This window comes from Topomyia yanbarensis, chromosome 2 (assembly GCF_030247195.1).
Source record: "Topomyia yanbarensis strain Yona2022 chromosome 2, ASM3024719v1, whole genome shotgun sequence".
NCBI lineage: Eukaryota > Metazoa > Arthropoda > Insecta > Diptera > Culicidae > Topomyia > Topomyia yanbarensis.
Window position 1 is genome coordinate 2,321,316 of NC_080671.1, and position 15,519 is coordinate 2,336,834.

The following is a 15,519-nucleotide window of genomic DNA, read 5'->3' on the forward strand; positions in this document are numbered from 1 at the left end:
AAATTTTCCACAGACAAAAATTCATATCTTTGGATTAATTTGGTCTATAAACAATCGGTTAGATGCATTTTGAAGGAAATGAGTCAGGGAATCCAGAAAAAATTGTTATTTTTGGTTACAGTGTTGCCAAATATGCTATATTTCCAATTTAAAACTTAAACTGCATTTTTCTCACAATGCGAGTTTTTTTTTTGTTTTGAAAATGATTATGCCATTGTGTTTCTCAGATAATTTTACACATAAAAACATCTTATACATAAAGATAACTTGAGCCAATCCCCAAACACAGTCATTTGAAGCAAAAAAATTAAAATTTCTCAACGCGTTTCTCGCTATATCTCAATAACCAAGCAGAATATCAAAATTCTGAAACCGTCATTTTGTAGAGATTTTTTAGACAAGTGATGTGGCATATCTAACTCAGTTTACCCCAAAATGGCGTTTGTCATAAGATAGCACAACAGCAACGATATAGGTTTATCAATCACATCAATATGTAACAATTTTTGCTTCTATGTTTCGCTCTTAGGCAATAGGAACTTAATGTTGCTACCAATAGCAACATTTTAGTCTCTTTGCATGATTGTCTATATACATGCAGGCGTGCTGTACGCTCAAACAGCAGAGACATCAAACGGTTAATCAGTCTGTTTTCAACTTGACAAGCGTATTTACTAATTCTGCACATTACGGGAAACTAAGCACAGGAACTGTAAAGAACAATCATCCAGTACGACACGCAGTCCTTAATTCCATCGCCTGAACCACAAACGGTTTGCCAAAATCGGTTCAGGCAACAATGACAACAAGAAAAATTACGTCCAGTGCCTCCAAATCAATAGCCGACAGGGCGTACATCATATTATACGATGCCAATTCGCTGCAAAGGTCATTCATGAAGAGCACGCAGAGGAGAGATCCAAGGTGACTCCCTTGAGGCAAACCCGATGTGATGTCGAACGGATCTGAAACTGGAGTTTGAAATCTAACAAATGCACTGCGATTCGTAGGTACGAAGAGATCCAATTCATCAACCAGTTCGGGAGTCCAATCCGTCTCAGCTTTTCAAAATCGAGCTTCCCAAGTAGCAACTAGTTTTATTCGTCTAACTCCGAACTATGTTGCAACGAGAGAACAATAAAGTTATTTTTGTTGCACTGATTGAACATAGATAACATCAAAGTTATTTAATAACATCTTTTGTCACCAATGCTATGATGCTACAGAGTTTGCTGAAATTTAGTAGCGATTTTGATTTTGTGATATATATTTTGATAATAGCACAGTTATCCAGCACCAAAATTCTTACTGAAAACGTTTCAGTTTGCAAAGTCATGTTTGTGTTATACGTATGTATCCCTCTCATACCAACATTACGCCTTTCAACACAAACTCACCCGTATTGATAAAATGCTTTCGCAACACTGAATCAACAAATGCGCAGCTAATACTTAGCAAAACGAAAAATAAGTTGTATTTTTGTTGACATTACATTGCGAAAATTCACCGATCACACTTCATGTGCTCCACTTGATATTATAGAGGCATTGAACTGTACGGTGACGCCAACTATAATATGTTTCGATGAATCGGAAAAATACACTGAAGTCTTTTTTATGTGTTTTTTATGCGGTTTTTTATGCGACTTTTTTATGCGGACTTTCCAAGTTTGGTTCAACGGACTGTCATTTTTGTGATTCAGGAGATAACGAAAACTGAAATAATGAAAAACATTGATGATCACATTCCAACTCAGTTGTTAAATAATTCAAAATAAAAATAAAACGCCAAAAGCACCCTTTATCGATAAATGTGTTACTAAGGAGAAAAATATTACAGCACTCAAATACTCTCAGTTCCTATTTTTTGGAAAAATATCAAAGCTGCGACTAAATTTATTTTTCATTGTGTAATCTCGTGGTTCACTAGCGGAACATATGTGTATTACTGATTCCCTTTTTTTTCAATTTCAGTTCCTATAACCAATGCGTCCTTTCCTTATTCCTATACATTCATGTTTTATAAGATGCACAAATATAAGTACATTTGATTTGGCGTTGGTTTAAAATAGCTCCTATTTTAGTGAAAATTGTTTATTTTTAATGAGTCTTGTAATAATATTTCCCTGTGCTTCGCATAGGAGTATGACCCAATAGTTCAACTACTGAGATTAATACTACTACTGCGGCAACAGAAAGATTTCCTTTCAAAAATTTTCGTTAAGATCACACATGTCACATGTTTACATTTTTCCGATACACCGAACATGTTATAGTTGGCGCCACCGTACAGTTTGACGCCTGTATAATATGAAGTGTAGTGCATGAAGTGCCATCGATGAATTTTCGCAACGTAAATACAACTTAATTATTATTTTGCTGAACTTTAGTTATTAATTGATCAATTCAGTGTTGCAAATGCCTTTCATCAATTCGTGTGAGTTTGTGATTGTGATTTGTGCCCTGGATGGCTTCAAAGCCATGTTGCTTATATGCATCATTTTCTAATGTATTGGAAATAAAACCTCAACCGGCTCGCGAAAATTTATAATAGTCTACCGTTAAAGCGATTTATGTTCTTGATTTATGATTAATGTGTGTTTTATTGAATAATATTAAATTTCTAATAATCGGTTTTCCCCTTGAAAAAAGGTTTTTGAATACTATGGATAATTTCTTGAGCGTTTTTTCAAAAAGACATATCTGCAATGAGTTACTCTCTTTGTGTACTTTCTCTTTCGATTTTTACGGCGTCACTATAACACTTTTCACTTATTCTACAGTACAGATCGAAAGACGATGGTTTTAACTAGCATATTATGCAAAGAGTTGAGGGATAAATGTTGAAGTGACCGAATTATTAACAGAAGAAAAAGTAAACAAAGATAGTAACTCATTGCAGATATGTCTTTTTGAAAAAAAATTCGCTCAAGATTTGGTTTCACCAAGAGCGCGTGAAATAATAAAAAGTGGAATAAAATATCACTCAATAGACTTTGATGCGCAGTAAAATTCGATGCTTCATTGGCAATTAATGATATGAAGAATTACACTACTGTTCATATTCAAATAATCAACATATATTTTGACTTGGTCGTCATTTTCATTTCTACTAGTAACACAATCATAATATATTTGCATGAAAATATATTACTTTTCAGATGTGATTGACAGTCCAGGTGAACGACAAAAAAAGTATAATTAAATAATCTTGTTGCGATCTATATTCAACATGTTGACAACAATATGATTTCATTTTGCTATTCTCGAATCGTTATTGCAGCGAAACGAGAACTAGTTTTTACAGTTTTGCTCAATCATAATTATGTTGAAAATCGGCCTAAAACTGCGCTTTGTGGGTGGCGCAGGAAGTTAGATGTCAGTTGCAACAGCACCTTCTTATTGTTGCCAACTGATTATGAAATAGTTACTGAAACAAAAATTGCTACTTGGGTTATGAGGAACACGATCGAAAGCTTTTGAAAAATCTGCATACATCGCATCGATTTGTTGTCGTTTTTCCAATTTATCAATTAGCGCCGATACATAGCTCATTAAAATGTAAGGAAATTGTTAATACGAGTACCTTCTACCTTTTCATGTACTTCGATGAGCGATGGAACTTACTGAACGATGTAAATGAATTGCTCGCAAGTTATTTAATGACGTTGGTGTAACCACTTAAATAACAGCTGACTAATGCGTTCTGTCCTAACTTAGTCAGCTGTTATTTAAGTGGTTACACCACTGTAGAATTAAAAAAAAATCGATTTTTTATGTGTTGGTCTAAATGGGTTTTAAAATGCTCAAAACGACATTTCAAAAATGGAAGACGAAAACAATATATAAATGTTCAAATTTTCAATTCTGCCGCAACGCCTCTTATGTATACCCCGAGTGTGCTGAAAACTTTAACCGCGTTTTTCTCGAAACCACTTTTTTCGAGCCGGCCGGAAACGTAACTCGAACAAATGATTTTTGATCGCTTTGAAATTTCACGAAAAATCAAAATATCGAAAAGAAAATACGTACGTCGCTTGATATTTTTAGGGGAACTGTGGGTAAGGCGGACACATGGTTATTTTAGGCATATCTATCTATCTATCTATCTATCTATATATCTATCTAATCTAAATATATAAAAGTTTGTATGTATATGATTTATAGACTCCCAAACGGCTTAAACGATTTTCGAAAAAAAATTATGCACAGTAGACATTTGTTATGAAGCGTGTTTTTGTGTTATTGGTTGGAGATTATCTGCCCGCCAGATGGCCCTACGGAACAAATTGTGTTTTCCTCCTATTGCGTTGAAAATCGCAGCAACGCGCAATAGGTTTTAGCTAGTAACATATAAAATTCAATTGAATTATATGTTTGCCCTCTCATTTGGATATCCTTGAATTATGAAACACACAGTAGGCCTTGCATACTGTTAAACGCGTACAATTTAAGCAAACATTGATAATCAGTAGCGCATCTTCGTTCCGATGTAAGTTTTAAGCCTCTAATTTTAAGCTTTATCGAGGAAAAAGTCAATTTTTTTCGCGGATTTTTTCTTTTATTTCGATAATTTAACTCTCAAATGACATCTTCGTGGAAAATAGCATGAGTATGTAAGTGCAAACGTTTAAAAAATATGTATACTGGTGCACCATGGTGGGGCGAGACAGAATCTTGATTAATTCTAATAATTCATTCTTATAGGAATGTCTCGCGTATAGAAACAATGGAAGCAGGCATTGCATTTATCGTTCATATAAGTAAATGCGTCCGGATAATTTGCTACTGCGACAATAAAAACTCACCTTTTCACACGAAAACTTATTGACACTAGCACATCTTCTCCGGATAAATACAACGTGTTATTTCTCCGGATAAATAAAACCACCGGAGAATGAGCGAATGAGTTTATCACGGTATCCTTTTTGCGCTCGCTGCCTTGCTGTCACTATTCCAAAACACGAAAAAACAAGTCTATCATACTTCCTTGCCGCTTTTCTTTGAAATTAAGTGTATATTCTGATGCTTTGAGTGATTTCCGCGAAATTAAAATATTATCATCTTCTCCGGTGAGAAGGAAAAAACCAAATAAATTTTATCCGGAAAATTATTCTCACACTATTTGTGAAGACGGAGAATTTCGCGACTCATCTTATCTCGGAAAAGTTGGACATCGGATAAGCTTCTTCTCGCGTGAGTGAGAGAGAATTACAATGCCTCAATGAAAGTGATTGTATAGCTCTCTTTACGACAACGGCAAAACGATATTAGAAAATACATCGTTTGCTTCAACTCTAAATTGGACCCCGAAACGTAATTTTTCGTCTCGAATTGTACATATCTATTAAAAATAACCACAATTTGTTCAAAAACATCCGTTAGAAACATTAAATTGTGCTACTTTGTGTTTTGATCATCATATCTCCAACATGGCCGTTTTACCCGCAGTATGAAAAATGCGCAGTTATTTCTTCATTTTCTATTTCAGTAGAAAAAGATACTTCACAGCCGCCATCTTGTGATGAAATTACTCGAAAAAATTATTTTTTGTGATTCATTACTTATGTTATAAATCCAATTTCACAATATCTCGATTCATCTCATTATTGCGTCAGGAAAAATTTCCGAAGTATTCCTATTTTTCGTGCTCTGCAGTGGTGTAACCCCTTAAGTTGCAATATTATAAAAGATATTGGCTGAACCCATTTGGCCGAATGTCATATGGGCGCATAGGCCGTTTAGCCGGATACCGTTGGGCCGAATGATATTTAGCTGAAAAGGTCATTTGGTAGAATGCCATTTGGCCAAAAGGGAAATTTGGCCGAATACCATTTGACATGACGAATCATCGTCATACAATACCACTACAACACAGGTAAGCGCTGCTACTACCGAGCGTTCCTGGCGCCTGAACTCCAATTGGACTGTTTCTGTTTCTGCTCTCACGCCAACTGACGACGCTCTTTTACCTGCTGGATTAAAAACAAACGCAACGAAGTAATTCCAAAATGATCCTTGCCCCGCAGATTAGTGATTCAGTTGACTTGGTTAACCGACATACCCTACAATGGACCTAGAAACAACACAACATTCCGAACAATTTCTCGATCTCCCTGGTGTATATGGTACATCCAGTACATCATCCTTTCATCTGTAACACACCAACATTCGCACTAATAACGGTACATCTTTGTTTGTTCACATTACATATCCGCTGATTGATACGGGTTCTTTCCTAAACGATCAACAAACACCGATCAAGTTTGTTATTCTTCCTTACTCTTCCAAGAAATGGGGAAAGGATAAAATTAATCACGTAATCCCTATAGCGAAACTCAAGGCGTTTCGTATGTCTACTGGTTAAACGCATATACCTCGTTGCTCGCGTCGCCTCTGATGTCTCACAAGGAAGTCACCTTGGACCTCTCCTACTCCTAATTTACATTAATGAAGTCAATCTCCATTTGAAGTTTTCCTTGGCTGAATACTTTAAATTGTACCTAAGAATGTGTAATCAAGATGATGACTAGTTTCTGCAACAGCAAAATGGCGATAAACGCATCAAAGTGCTCTACTATCACTTTCACGAGTAACCTTATCATATTACTCGTTGCTAGGATCCTTTTTAAAACGAAATACCTGCATCAAAGACTTTGGAGTCATGCTAGATAGCAAATTGTCCTCCTGTGATCACATATCATACATCGTTCTCATTGCATCCTAACAGCTAATTCCGGATCATTTATCAAATCATTTCAAAACATTCGTTGCGTCTCAAAAACAATGTTCATAACCGATTTTCTTTATGACAATTTAGACTGTCCCTACCTGATTAACACACTCAATATAAACATTAGATGCAACACTGTTTTCGTTACTTCCATCGTTTATAGGTTCAACAAATCAATAGCAAGCATCTGCAAAATTACACGTCCTTCAAGGACATTATACATGCAAGCCACAACATAGCTCCTACGCCGCACACACCCCTCTCCCCTGCCTAACCATGTATCTGGCATGAGCAAATATAAAAATACGTTTTTCAATACACTAACCTTGCCGGTATACCATGAAACTGCTACTTGTGGAAGTCAACCCGAGTTTTTGACGGAATTATATCTGTAGCTCTTATTTTGTGCGAAAATATCACACCTCTTCACTTGGGGTTTCTTTTCGAAACACTCTTATTTTTCTTCTTCTCGTTTTCAGAACACTTTCTCAAATGCACTATAATCACTCACCACTGAAAAAACACCCACGAAACTTTAATCGTTTACTAACTAAACTTCAAATTTTCTGCCAATGTGCAGATGACCGAAGGAAAGTATCCGAAAACTTGAAACTTGCGTTTGAATTTTCACTTCGAATTCCATTTTTTTTTTCAATGTAAACAAGCGCGTCGGTGCCTAGCAACAAGCGTGCGTTCCTGGCTTCCACATATCTTCACCTTAATTTCAACTTGCCCCGTGTTTTTCTAAGATCTCTATACCGTATCAATGACTTTTGTTGTCCTTGTTATATAAAATCACGTTCTTCGAAGTGATCTGCATTCTCACATGTTCTTCTCCACGCGTTTGAATCTCTGGAATTTGACGCGACATGAAACGTATGTTTTAAGTACCTACCTGTTCTTGGTTGTTATAATGAAAAACGACTTATTTGCGTTCATCGAGTTGTTATTACAACTTTTCATTCCGCAACTTTGATACCCTATAGCAAAAATATTTGATACGAAATTTGTTCCAACAACACGCGACACGGTGACAGTTAACGGTAGTGCTAACTTTGATGTGTAAGAAAATCAAATTGATGACATCTGTATATGGCGGAAAATGAGATTCACATCAACCTAAATCAGTACCAAGAGGTATTGTTTTCAGTGTCGCTCGATTTTTAACAGCGTTGACAGTCGTCTTGATATGGAACCTTCGCTCGAAACCATATGTAAGCACTACGAATAGCACGATATCAGCAGCTTTCCAGAAATCTCGATTTTATCACAGTCGTAACCAATTCAACTTCAGCTTCAGCTTCCACCAGGAAACTGTTTTAAAAATACAGCGTCTACTGCGATTCAGCCGTTTTGGACGTCAGTGACTCAGTTACTCCGAGTTCAGTATTCGACATGATACATGCATGCCGTAAAAATTGAAATAGAATATACATAACATTATGCACAAACAACGTTGATGTCGGAAACGGTCATAAAAAGATGATTTGTCATGCACTTTGCAAAACTTTAATCTAAATAGATTTGAATGGGGATTATTATTTTTAGAAGCAATGTTGTCGATTTATTTCTTCGTCTTAGATATCGACCAAAAAAAAACTAATTTATAATTTACCATCATTCAAACTTGCTACCCATACGACCATACGTAATTTACCAAACTAACCAAAACAATCTATCATCTTCTTTCTCTTATAGGTTCACCACCACTCACCGGCACGGGAACGGTACGCGTCATCGTCCAGGACATGAACGACCACAGTCCGGAGTTCGAGCGACAGTCCTATCAAGCTACAATATCGGAAAATCTCCCAATTGGAAGCAGAGTCCTACGTCCGATTGCAACCGACAGGGATACCGGTTTGAACGCAAAAATCCGTTACACTCTACTCGGAGAGTACTCGCAACGATTCAGCGTAGAGCAGGACAGTGGTGAGATCTCAACGGCCGCCATACTGGATCGTGAGGATATTGCGCTGTACCATTTCACCCTGATGGCTCAGGATAGCTCAACGACGGAACCCCGAGCTACGGTTGTAAATCTGACAGTACAGGTTTCGGACATGAACGATAACAGCCCAACGTTCGAGTCCCGTACCTTTCACGTTAATATTCCCGATCGGATCAAGCGTAATCAGTTCGTGTTCGGTGCCAAAGCGATCGATTTGGACGAAGGAATGAACTCTCGCATTCTGTACTCGATCGGTGGATCGGATGCCAACAAGTTTCATATCAATGAAAACACCGGAGTGATAGAGGCTTCCGTTGAACTGTCGCTACCCGGACAAAATGCCGATCGCGTGTTCAGTTTGATCATTGAGGCTCGCGATCAGGGTTACGATCAGAAATCAACCAAAAGCGAACTGACGATTGCTCTGAAATCCGCTCATCTATTTCCGGTGTTTTCGTACCTATCGGAAACGCAATTCGTTTTACCGGAGGATATTTCGGACGGAAAAGTAGTAACCAAAATATCAGCTACTTCACCGAAGAAAGGACCGGCTGGCAACATACGGTACGCAATTGCCGGTGGTAATATTGGTGATGCTTTACGTATTGATCCAAATACCGGGGAAGTGGCTGTTAATAAAGGTGGACTGGACTATGAACGTAATCAGCAGTACGAAGTTTGGATCGAGGCTGCCGACTCGGATCGGCCTAGTCTGCGAAGTGTAATGCAGCTGATCATTAACGTCACGGATGCGAACGATAATCCTCCGATCATGGAAAAACAAGTTTACATGGCTGAGGTTATGGAGGAAGAATCTCCAGGATTGTTCGTCACTAAGATACAGGCTACGGATGTCGATTCGGAAGAAAATGGTCAGATAACGTATAGTTTGGTTAAAGATTACGATAGCTTCGAAATCAATAGTGATACGGGGGAGATCTATACCACAACTAGGCTAGATCGAGAGGATATTCCGCGATACGCTTTGATAGTGAAGGCAGTAGATCAAGGTGTGCCGCAACTAACTGGTAGTGCGACCGTACTGGTTCATGTACTGGATAAAAATGATAATCCTCCTAAATTTACTCGGTTGTTCAGTGTCAACGTGACTGAAAACGCAGAAATTGGGATCTTCGTCATTAAGATAACGTCATCCGATTCGGATATCGGGATCAACGCCAATGCAACGTACATCTTCACAGAAAACATCGGCAACAAGTTTCTGATCGATTCGACGTCCGGTAATGTTACCGTAGCTGGTCATTTGGATCGTGAGCAACAAGACGAATACATCCTGAAGGTAGCCGCAGTGGATGGTGCTTGGCGGGCTGAGACACCTCTCACAATTACAATCCAGGATCAGAACGATAACGCACCGGAATTCGAACATAGCTACTACAGCTTCAACTTTCCGGAACTACAGAAAGCGGTTACCTTCGTGGGTCAGGTGATCGCTACCGATCGGGACAAGCATGGTCCGAATTCCGTAATTTCCTACTCACTTCAGCAGCCTTCGGATACGTTCTCAATCGATCCTGCCACCGGAGAACTATTCAGCAAACGAACCATCCATTATAAACACACCCAGATGGAATCATCACCGGAGAACATGTTCAGTTTGACGGTTCTGGCAACCGATAATGGAAAACCACCCATGTACTCCGAGTGCTTGATCAACATCAACGTGGTAGACGCCAATAACAATCCGCCGGTTTTCACGCAAAGAGAATACCTTTCACCAGCACCGGAAGGTGCGACTGTTGGCCAAAAAATCATGCAGCTTCTCGCTCGGGACGAGTACGATTACGGAGTTAATGCTGAGATCGAATACATCGTTACGGGAGGGAACGGTACAAGTAACTTCGTAGTAAACAAAAACGACGGATGGATCATTGTGGGGAATGCGTTGAACGACAGTCCTGGAAAAGTATACACCCTGAATGTCCGAGCCGTGGACAAAGGAGTGCCACCTCAGCAGGATGAAGTTATCGTGATGATTGTTGTCACCGGAATGAATAAGTATGCTCCGGTCTTTCAAAGCCCTTCATATCAGGTGATCGTACCGGAGAATGAACCAATCGGGTCAACTATTCTGACGGTCAGTGCCCCAGATGACGACGATGGACCAAACGGGATGGTTCGCTACTCAATAACCGGTGGCAACGAGCGGAAAGAATTCACAATCGATAGCGTATCTGGTGCGATCACAATCCTACAACCGTTGGATTACGACTCGATTCAAACCTATCAACTAAATATTACCGCCGAAGATCTTGCCTTTAAACCGAAGAAATCGATGGCAATGATCACGGTGACACTGACCGATATCAACGATAATGCACCGACCTTCAATCAAACCGAATACGACGCGTTCATCCCGGAAAACTCACCTCCCAACACATTCGTGTACAAAGCAATCGCACATGATCGTGACTCTCCTAAGAACGCCATCATTCATTACTCGATTATTGGTGGAACAGGACGAGATATGTTTTCAATTGAAACCACGACTGGAGTGATCAAGTCCCGAGCTACCTTCGACTATGAAGAGCAAAATCGCTATACCCTGGAGTTGATGGCAATCAATCCTGATTCTCCGATGAAGAATAAGACCAAGGTGATCGTTCACGTCACCGGTGTGAATGAATTCTACCCAAAATTCGTTCAACCCGTGTTTCACTTTGACGTATCGGAATCAGCGGAAGTTGGATCCAGTGTGGGTTCCATTCAGGCTACGGATAAAGACGCCGGAGAGGACGGTAAAGTATACTATCTTCTGGTTGGGTCGAGCAACGATAAAGGCTTCAACATCCATCCGGAGACCGGGGTGATGGTGGTATCGCGGAACCTTGATCGTGAGACACAGTCCAGAGTGGTGCTTACCATTTTGGCGAAAAATTTCGGAGGCATTCGCGGCAATGATACCGATGAAGCCCAAGTGATCATATCGATCCAAGATGGGAATGATCCACCGGAGTTTCTGCTCGATTTTTATGAGGCTGATGTATCGGAGGGAGCTCAAGTGGGAACTAGGATCATTACCGTGAAAGCCGTGGACAAAGATGTTCGGCCACAGAACAATCAGTTCAGCTACTCTATCATCGGAGGAAACAATGAACATTCGTTTAAAATCGATCCTCAGTCGGGACAGATTGAAACTTCGCGAATGCTAGACAGGGAGACAGTTCCAATTCACAAATTGATCCTCGGAGCAATCGACACAGGTTCACCTCCACAAACGGGCACAACGACCGTTAAAATATCCGTCACTGACATCAACGACAATGGACCAACATTTGACCCAAAGGATACGGTCGGATCTGTGCTCGAAAATGAACCACCCAACACGGTCATCATGACTCTTTCGGCAACTGATCCTGATCTTCCACCCAACGGAGCACCGTTCACATATTACCTAGTCGGAGGCCGCCACAAATCATTGGTTACACTCGAAAAACATTCCGGTGTTTTAAGAACAGCTCGCAGCATAGATCGTGAGACTACGCCGAAACTGGAACTCCTGATTGAAGTCGAAGACAACGGGAAACCCAAAATGCGAACACAGCACACGATCGTCGTCAACGTAATGGATCAAAACGATAGTCCTTCCACTCCTCGAATTGTTCACATCTTGGTATATGTGTTCAACGATCAGATCAACGGGGACATCGCAAACGTTCATCCGAACGATCCGGACACGACGGGAGATTACCGTTGCAAAATTATCGGCGATCTAAACAAGAATCCGGTGAATAAATTTGCTATCGGCACCGGCTGCAAACTCCGAACAATATCATCATCCATCCCAAGTAATGGTCACACTTTCCTAGTGTCCGGAAACGATGGCCGACACGCGGACGTCGTCTCCACGGTCAGTGTTGAATTCCTGCGATTTGACAACGTCACGGTTGAAAACTCGATAACCATTCGAATCGAAAATATGACCAGCAGTCGGTTCCTAGCGAATTACTATCGGAATTTTGTTGACATTCTGAAATCGTCGATCGAGAGCTCAAACGACCTGATAGTGTACAGCTTCCTAGATACGGATAAGGCGATGGATATTTCCGTTGCCATAGCCAACGATGGAAAGGGTTTCCGCTCCAAGCAGTATATCATCGAACGGTTCCACAAAAAGCAGGACGCCATAAATCTGCTACTACAGAACACCCGAGTCATAATTGGATTCCTACCGTGTGACACTAACACATGCGACAACGGAGGTGTCTGCTTCGAGAAGATCAACGTGTATGAAGACACTCAGATCACGGATAGTCAGTCGTTGATATTCACATCTCCTCTCGTTCGTCACGACTTCCGCTGCAAATGCTCGGATGGGTACACCGGTGAAAAGTGCGATAAACGACAGGATCCCTGTTCCCCTAGTCCATGTCAAGCTGGAGGTCTGTGTCGTCGTCAGGGATACGATTTCCAGTGTTCCTGTCCTGCTAATCGAGAAGGAAAATTCTGTCAACTCGAACGTGGTGACGTATGTTCTAGTAGTCCTTGCAAAAATGGAGGATCGTGTAGGGAAAGCTCGGACGGTTCATCGTTTTTCTGTCTCTGTCGGCCGGGTTATCGAGGCAATCAGTGTGAGGCTGTAGCGGATTCCTGCCGACCGAATCCCTGTCTGTATGGTGGTTTATGTGTCGGTTTGAAGCCAGGATACAAGTGTAGCTGTGTGGATGGTCGGTATGGGCGGCACTGCGAGAAGACCACCTTCGGATTTAAGGAGCTATCGTATATGGCATTTCCTGCTCTAGATTCGGCGACCAATGATATTTCGGTTATATTTGCAACTACAAAACCGGATGCTTTGCTGATTTATAATTATGGAATTCAGAGTGGTGGTCGGTCGGATTTTGTTGCGATGGAAGTGGTGAATGGTCGGGCAGTGTTTTCGTATGGTGGAGCAAGGACGGCTATCACATCACTGGTCGTAGGACAGGCAGCTTCCAGCAATGATACCATTTCTAATGGAAAGTGGCACAAAATAACGGCTACCAGGAATGGGCGAGTGATGTCTCTGAGTGTTTCCAAATGTTCTGAAAATGGAGACTACTGTGTGGATTGCAAACCGGGTGATTCCAACTGCTACGCGGATGATACTGGACCGACGGGGTGAGTAAACATCAGAAATATAATAATTAACGAACACGATTATCCCATGATTCGAATTACGGACACTTATGTTAATTTAGGGTTTTGAAACCGACTCAGAGGAGATCCAATTTTAGATAATTTATTTATAATGTATTCAACTTGATACCTATTATTATCAGTGTCGTCTTTATACCTGTCGATACTCCTTGGCTCAGTTGAAATAAAAGGCCGTCGATTCTCAAAAGATTTGGAATAGCTAGTTACGAACTGCCTCTTCTCTCGTACTTTTCTGTCCTGATAATCTTGTGATGATTTTCACCACATTGTTTTACACTGAACCAAACTGCAATTCGATTTGCATTATCTTCAAAGCAGTCTAGGAGATTGTCGCACTAAATGATTTAAATCTACATCGTGGAAACCTCGCCATGGATTTCTTTAACTGGATCCATTCTCCATAGTGAAGCCCTTCAGTTAGAGTGTGGTCAAAAAGAAGTTGTATCCAAACGAGAGTCCCTATTTTACACAGGAAAGGGTTTTCGATGCATACAGCTAAGCCACAATATTATTGACAAATCAATACCATTGCTAAAGAGAATAACCGCTAGCTTGAACTTTGTTTTGTCAGCGAACAGGGCTCTGCACTCCCCATGCTCAGAGTAGATTAACTACGTATGAATTTCAAAACCCCGCGTGTCAATTTTGTGAACAAACAGCACGCTGTGAAAAACTGGGCACGGATGTGTAAAATAGCAATCTCAACGCTTTCAGTATCCCCAGTATCTAGAAACGTGTTCAATAGACTGGTTCAATTTTTGACTTTTAGCTCCACCAGGCTTTTCTGATTCCTATTATGGCGCTTAGTAATTGTGCAAATTTTGGTAGCGATCGGTTTTGTCTACGGACCCTCCAAAAATTCCAAAGTTTATATGGAAAATAGTATGGAAAATCGGTTAAAATTGAAAATAAATTCTTAAAAAATCACCTCATCAATCAATTCGTGAGAAAACTATACATTTCTAAAGGTATTCTTCTACTGAACACATTCGTGGAATATTGTAAGTTTGTGAAAATTCGCTGAGAAAAGTTATTAACTAAAGAAGCAGCATGGCTTCAAAACAAGTGGATTTTATTATTAATCATAGCAACCCTGTTTGAATAGCTTCATCGTTATACAAGTGTAAACTAGGCTTACCACCCACCGCTCCCGTATGGCAGGTGCAATTATTCAAACAGGGTTGCTATGATTAATAATAAAATCCACTTGTTTTGAAGCCATGCTGCTTCTTTAGTTAATAACTTTTCTCAGCGAATTTTCACAAACTAACAATGTTCCACGAATGTGTTCAGTAGAAGAATACCTTTAGAAATATATAGTTTTCTCATGAATTGATTGATAAGGTGATTTTTTAAGAATTTATTTTTAATTTTAACCGATTTTCCATTCTAATTTCCATATAAACTTTCAAATTTTTGGAGGGTCCGTAGACACAACCGATCGGTACCAAAATTTGCACAATTCCTAAGGGCCATAAAAGGAATCAGTATCAGAATCAGCCTGATGGAGCTAAAAGTCAAAAATTGAACCAGTCTAGTGTTCAACTACGAAATTTATCTAATTATGTATCGATCTGTGATCAGCATCTGCGCAGGCCTGTAGCCAGGATTTAACTCTGATGACTTCAGACAGAATAAATTTGAATATAACAACAATAGAATCCTGAAAATATATA

The 15,519-nt window shown here is 39.9% G+C and overlaps 1 protein-coding gene across 2 annotated transcripts in view; it reads left to right on the forward strand.

The window, feature by feature from the left end:
• LOC131683165 (cadherin-related tumor suppressor) overlaps positions 1-15,519 on the forward strand; it is a 505,933-nt gene that overhangs the window by 470,449 nt on the left and 19,965 nt on the right. For both annotated transcript variants that reach the window (XM_058964996.1, XM_058964997.1), the window contains exon 10: positions 8,431-13,804. In XM_058964996.1, the coding sequence (XP_058820979.1) occupies positions 8,431-13,804 (5,374 nt within the window). The remainder of the gene's footprint in view (positions 1-8,430; positions 13,805-15,519) is intronic.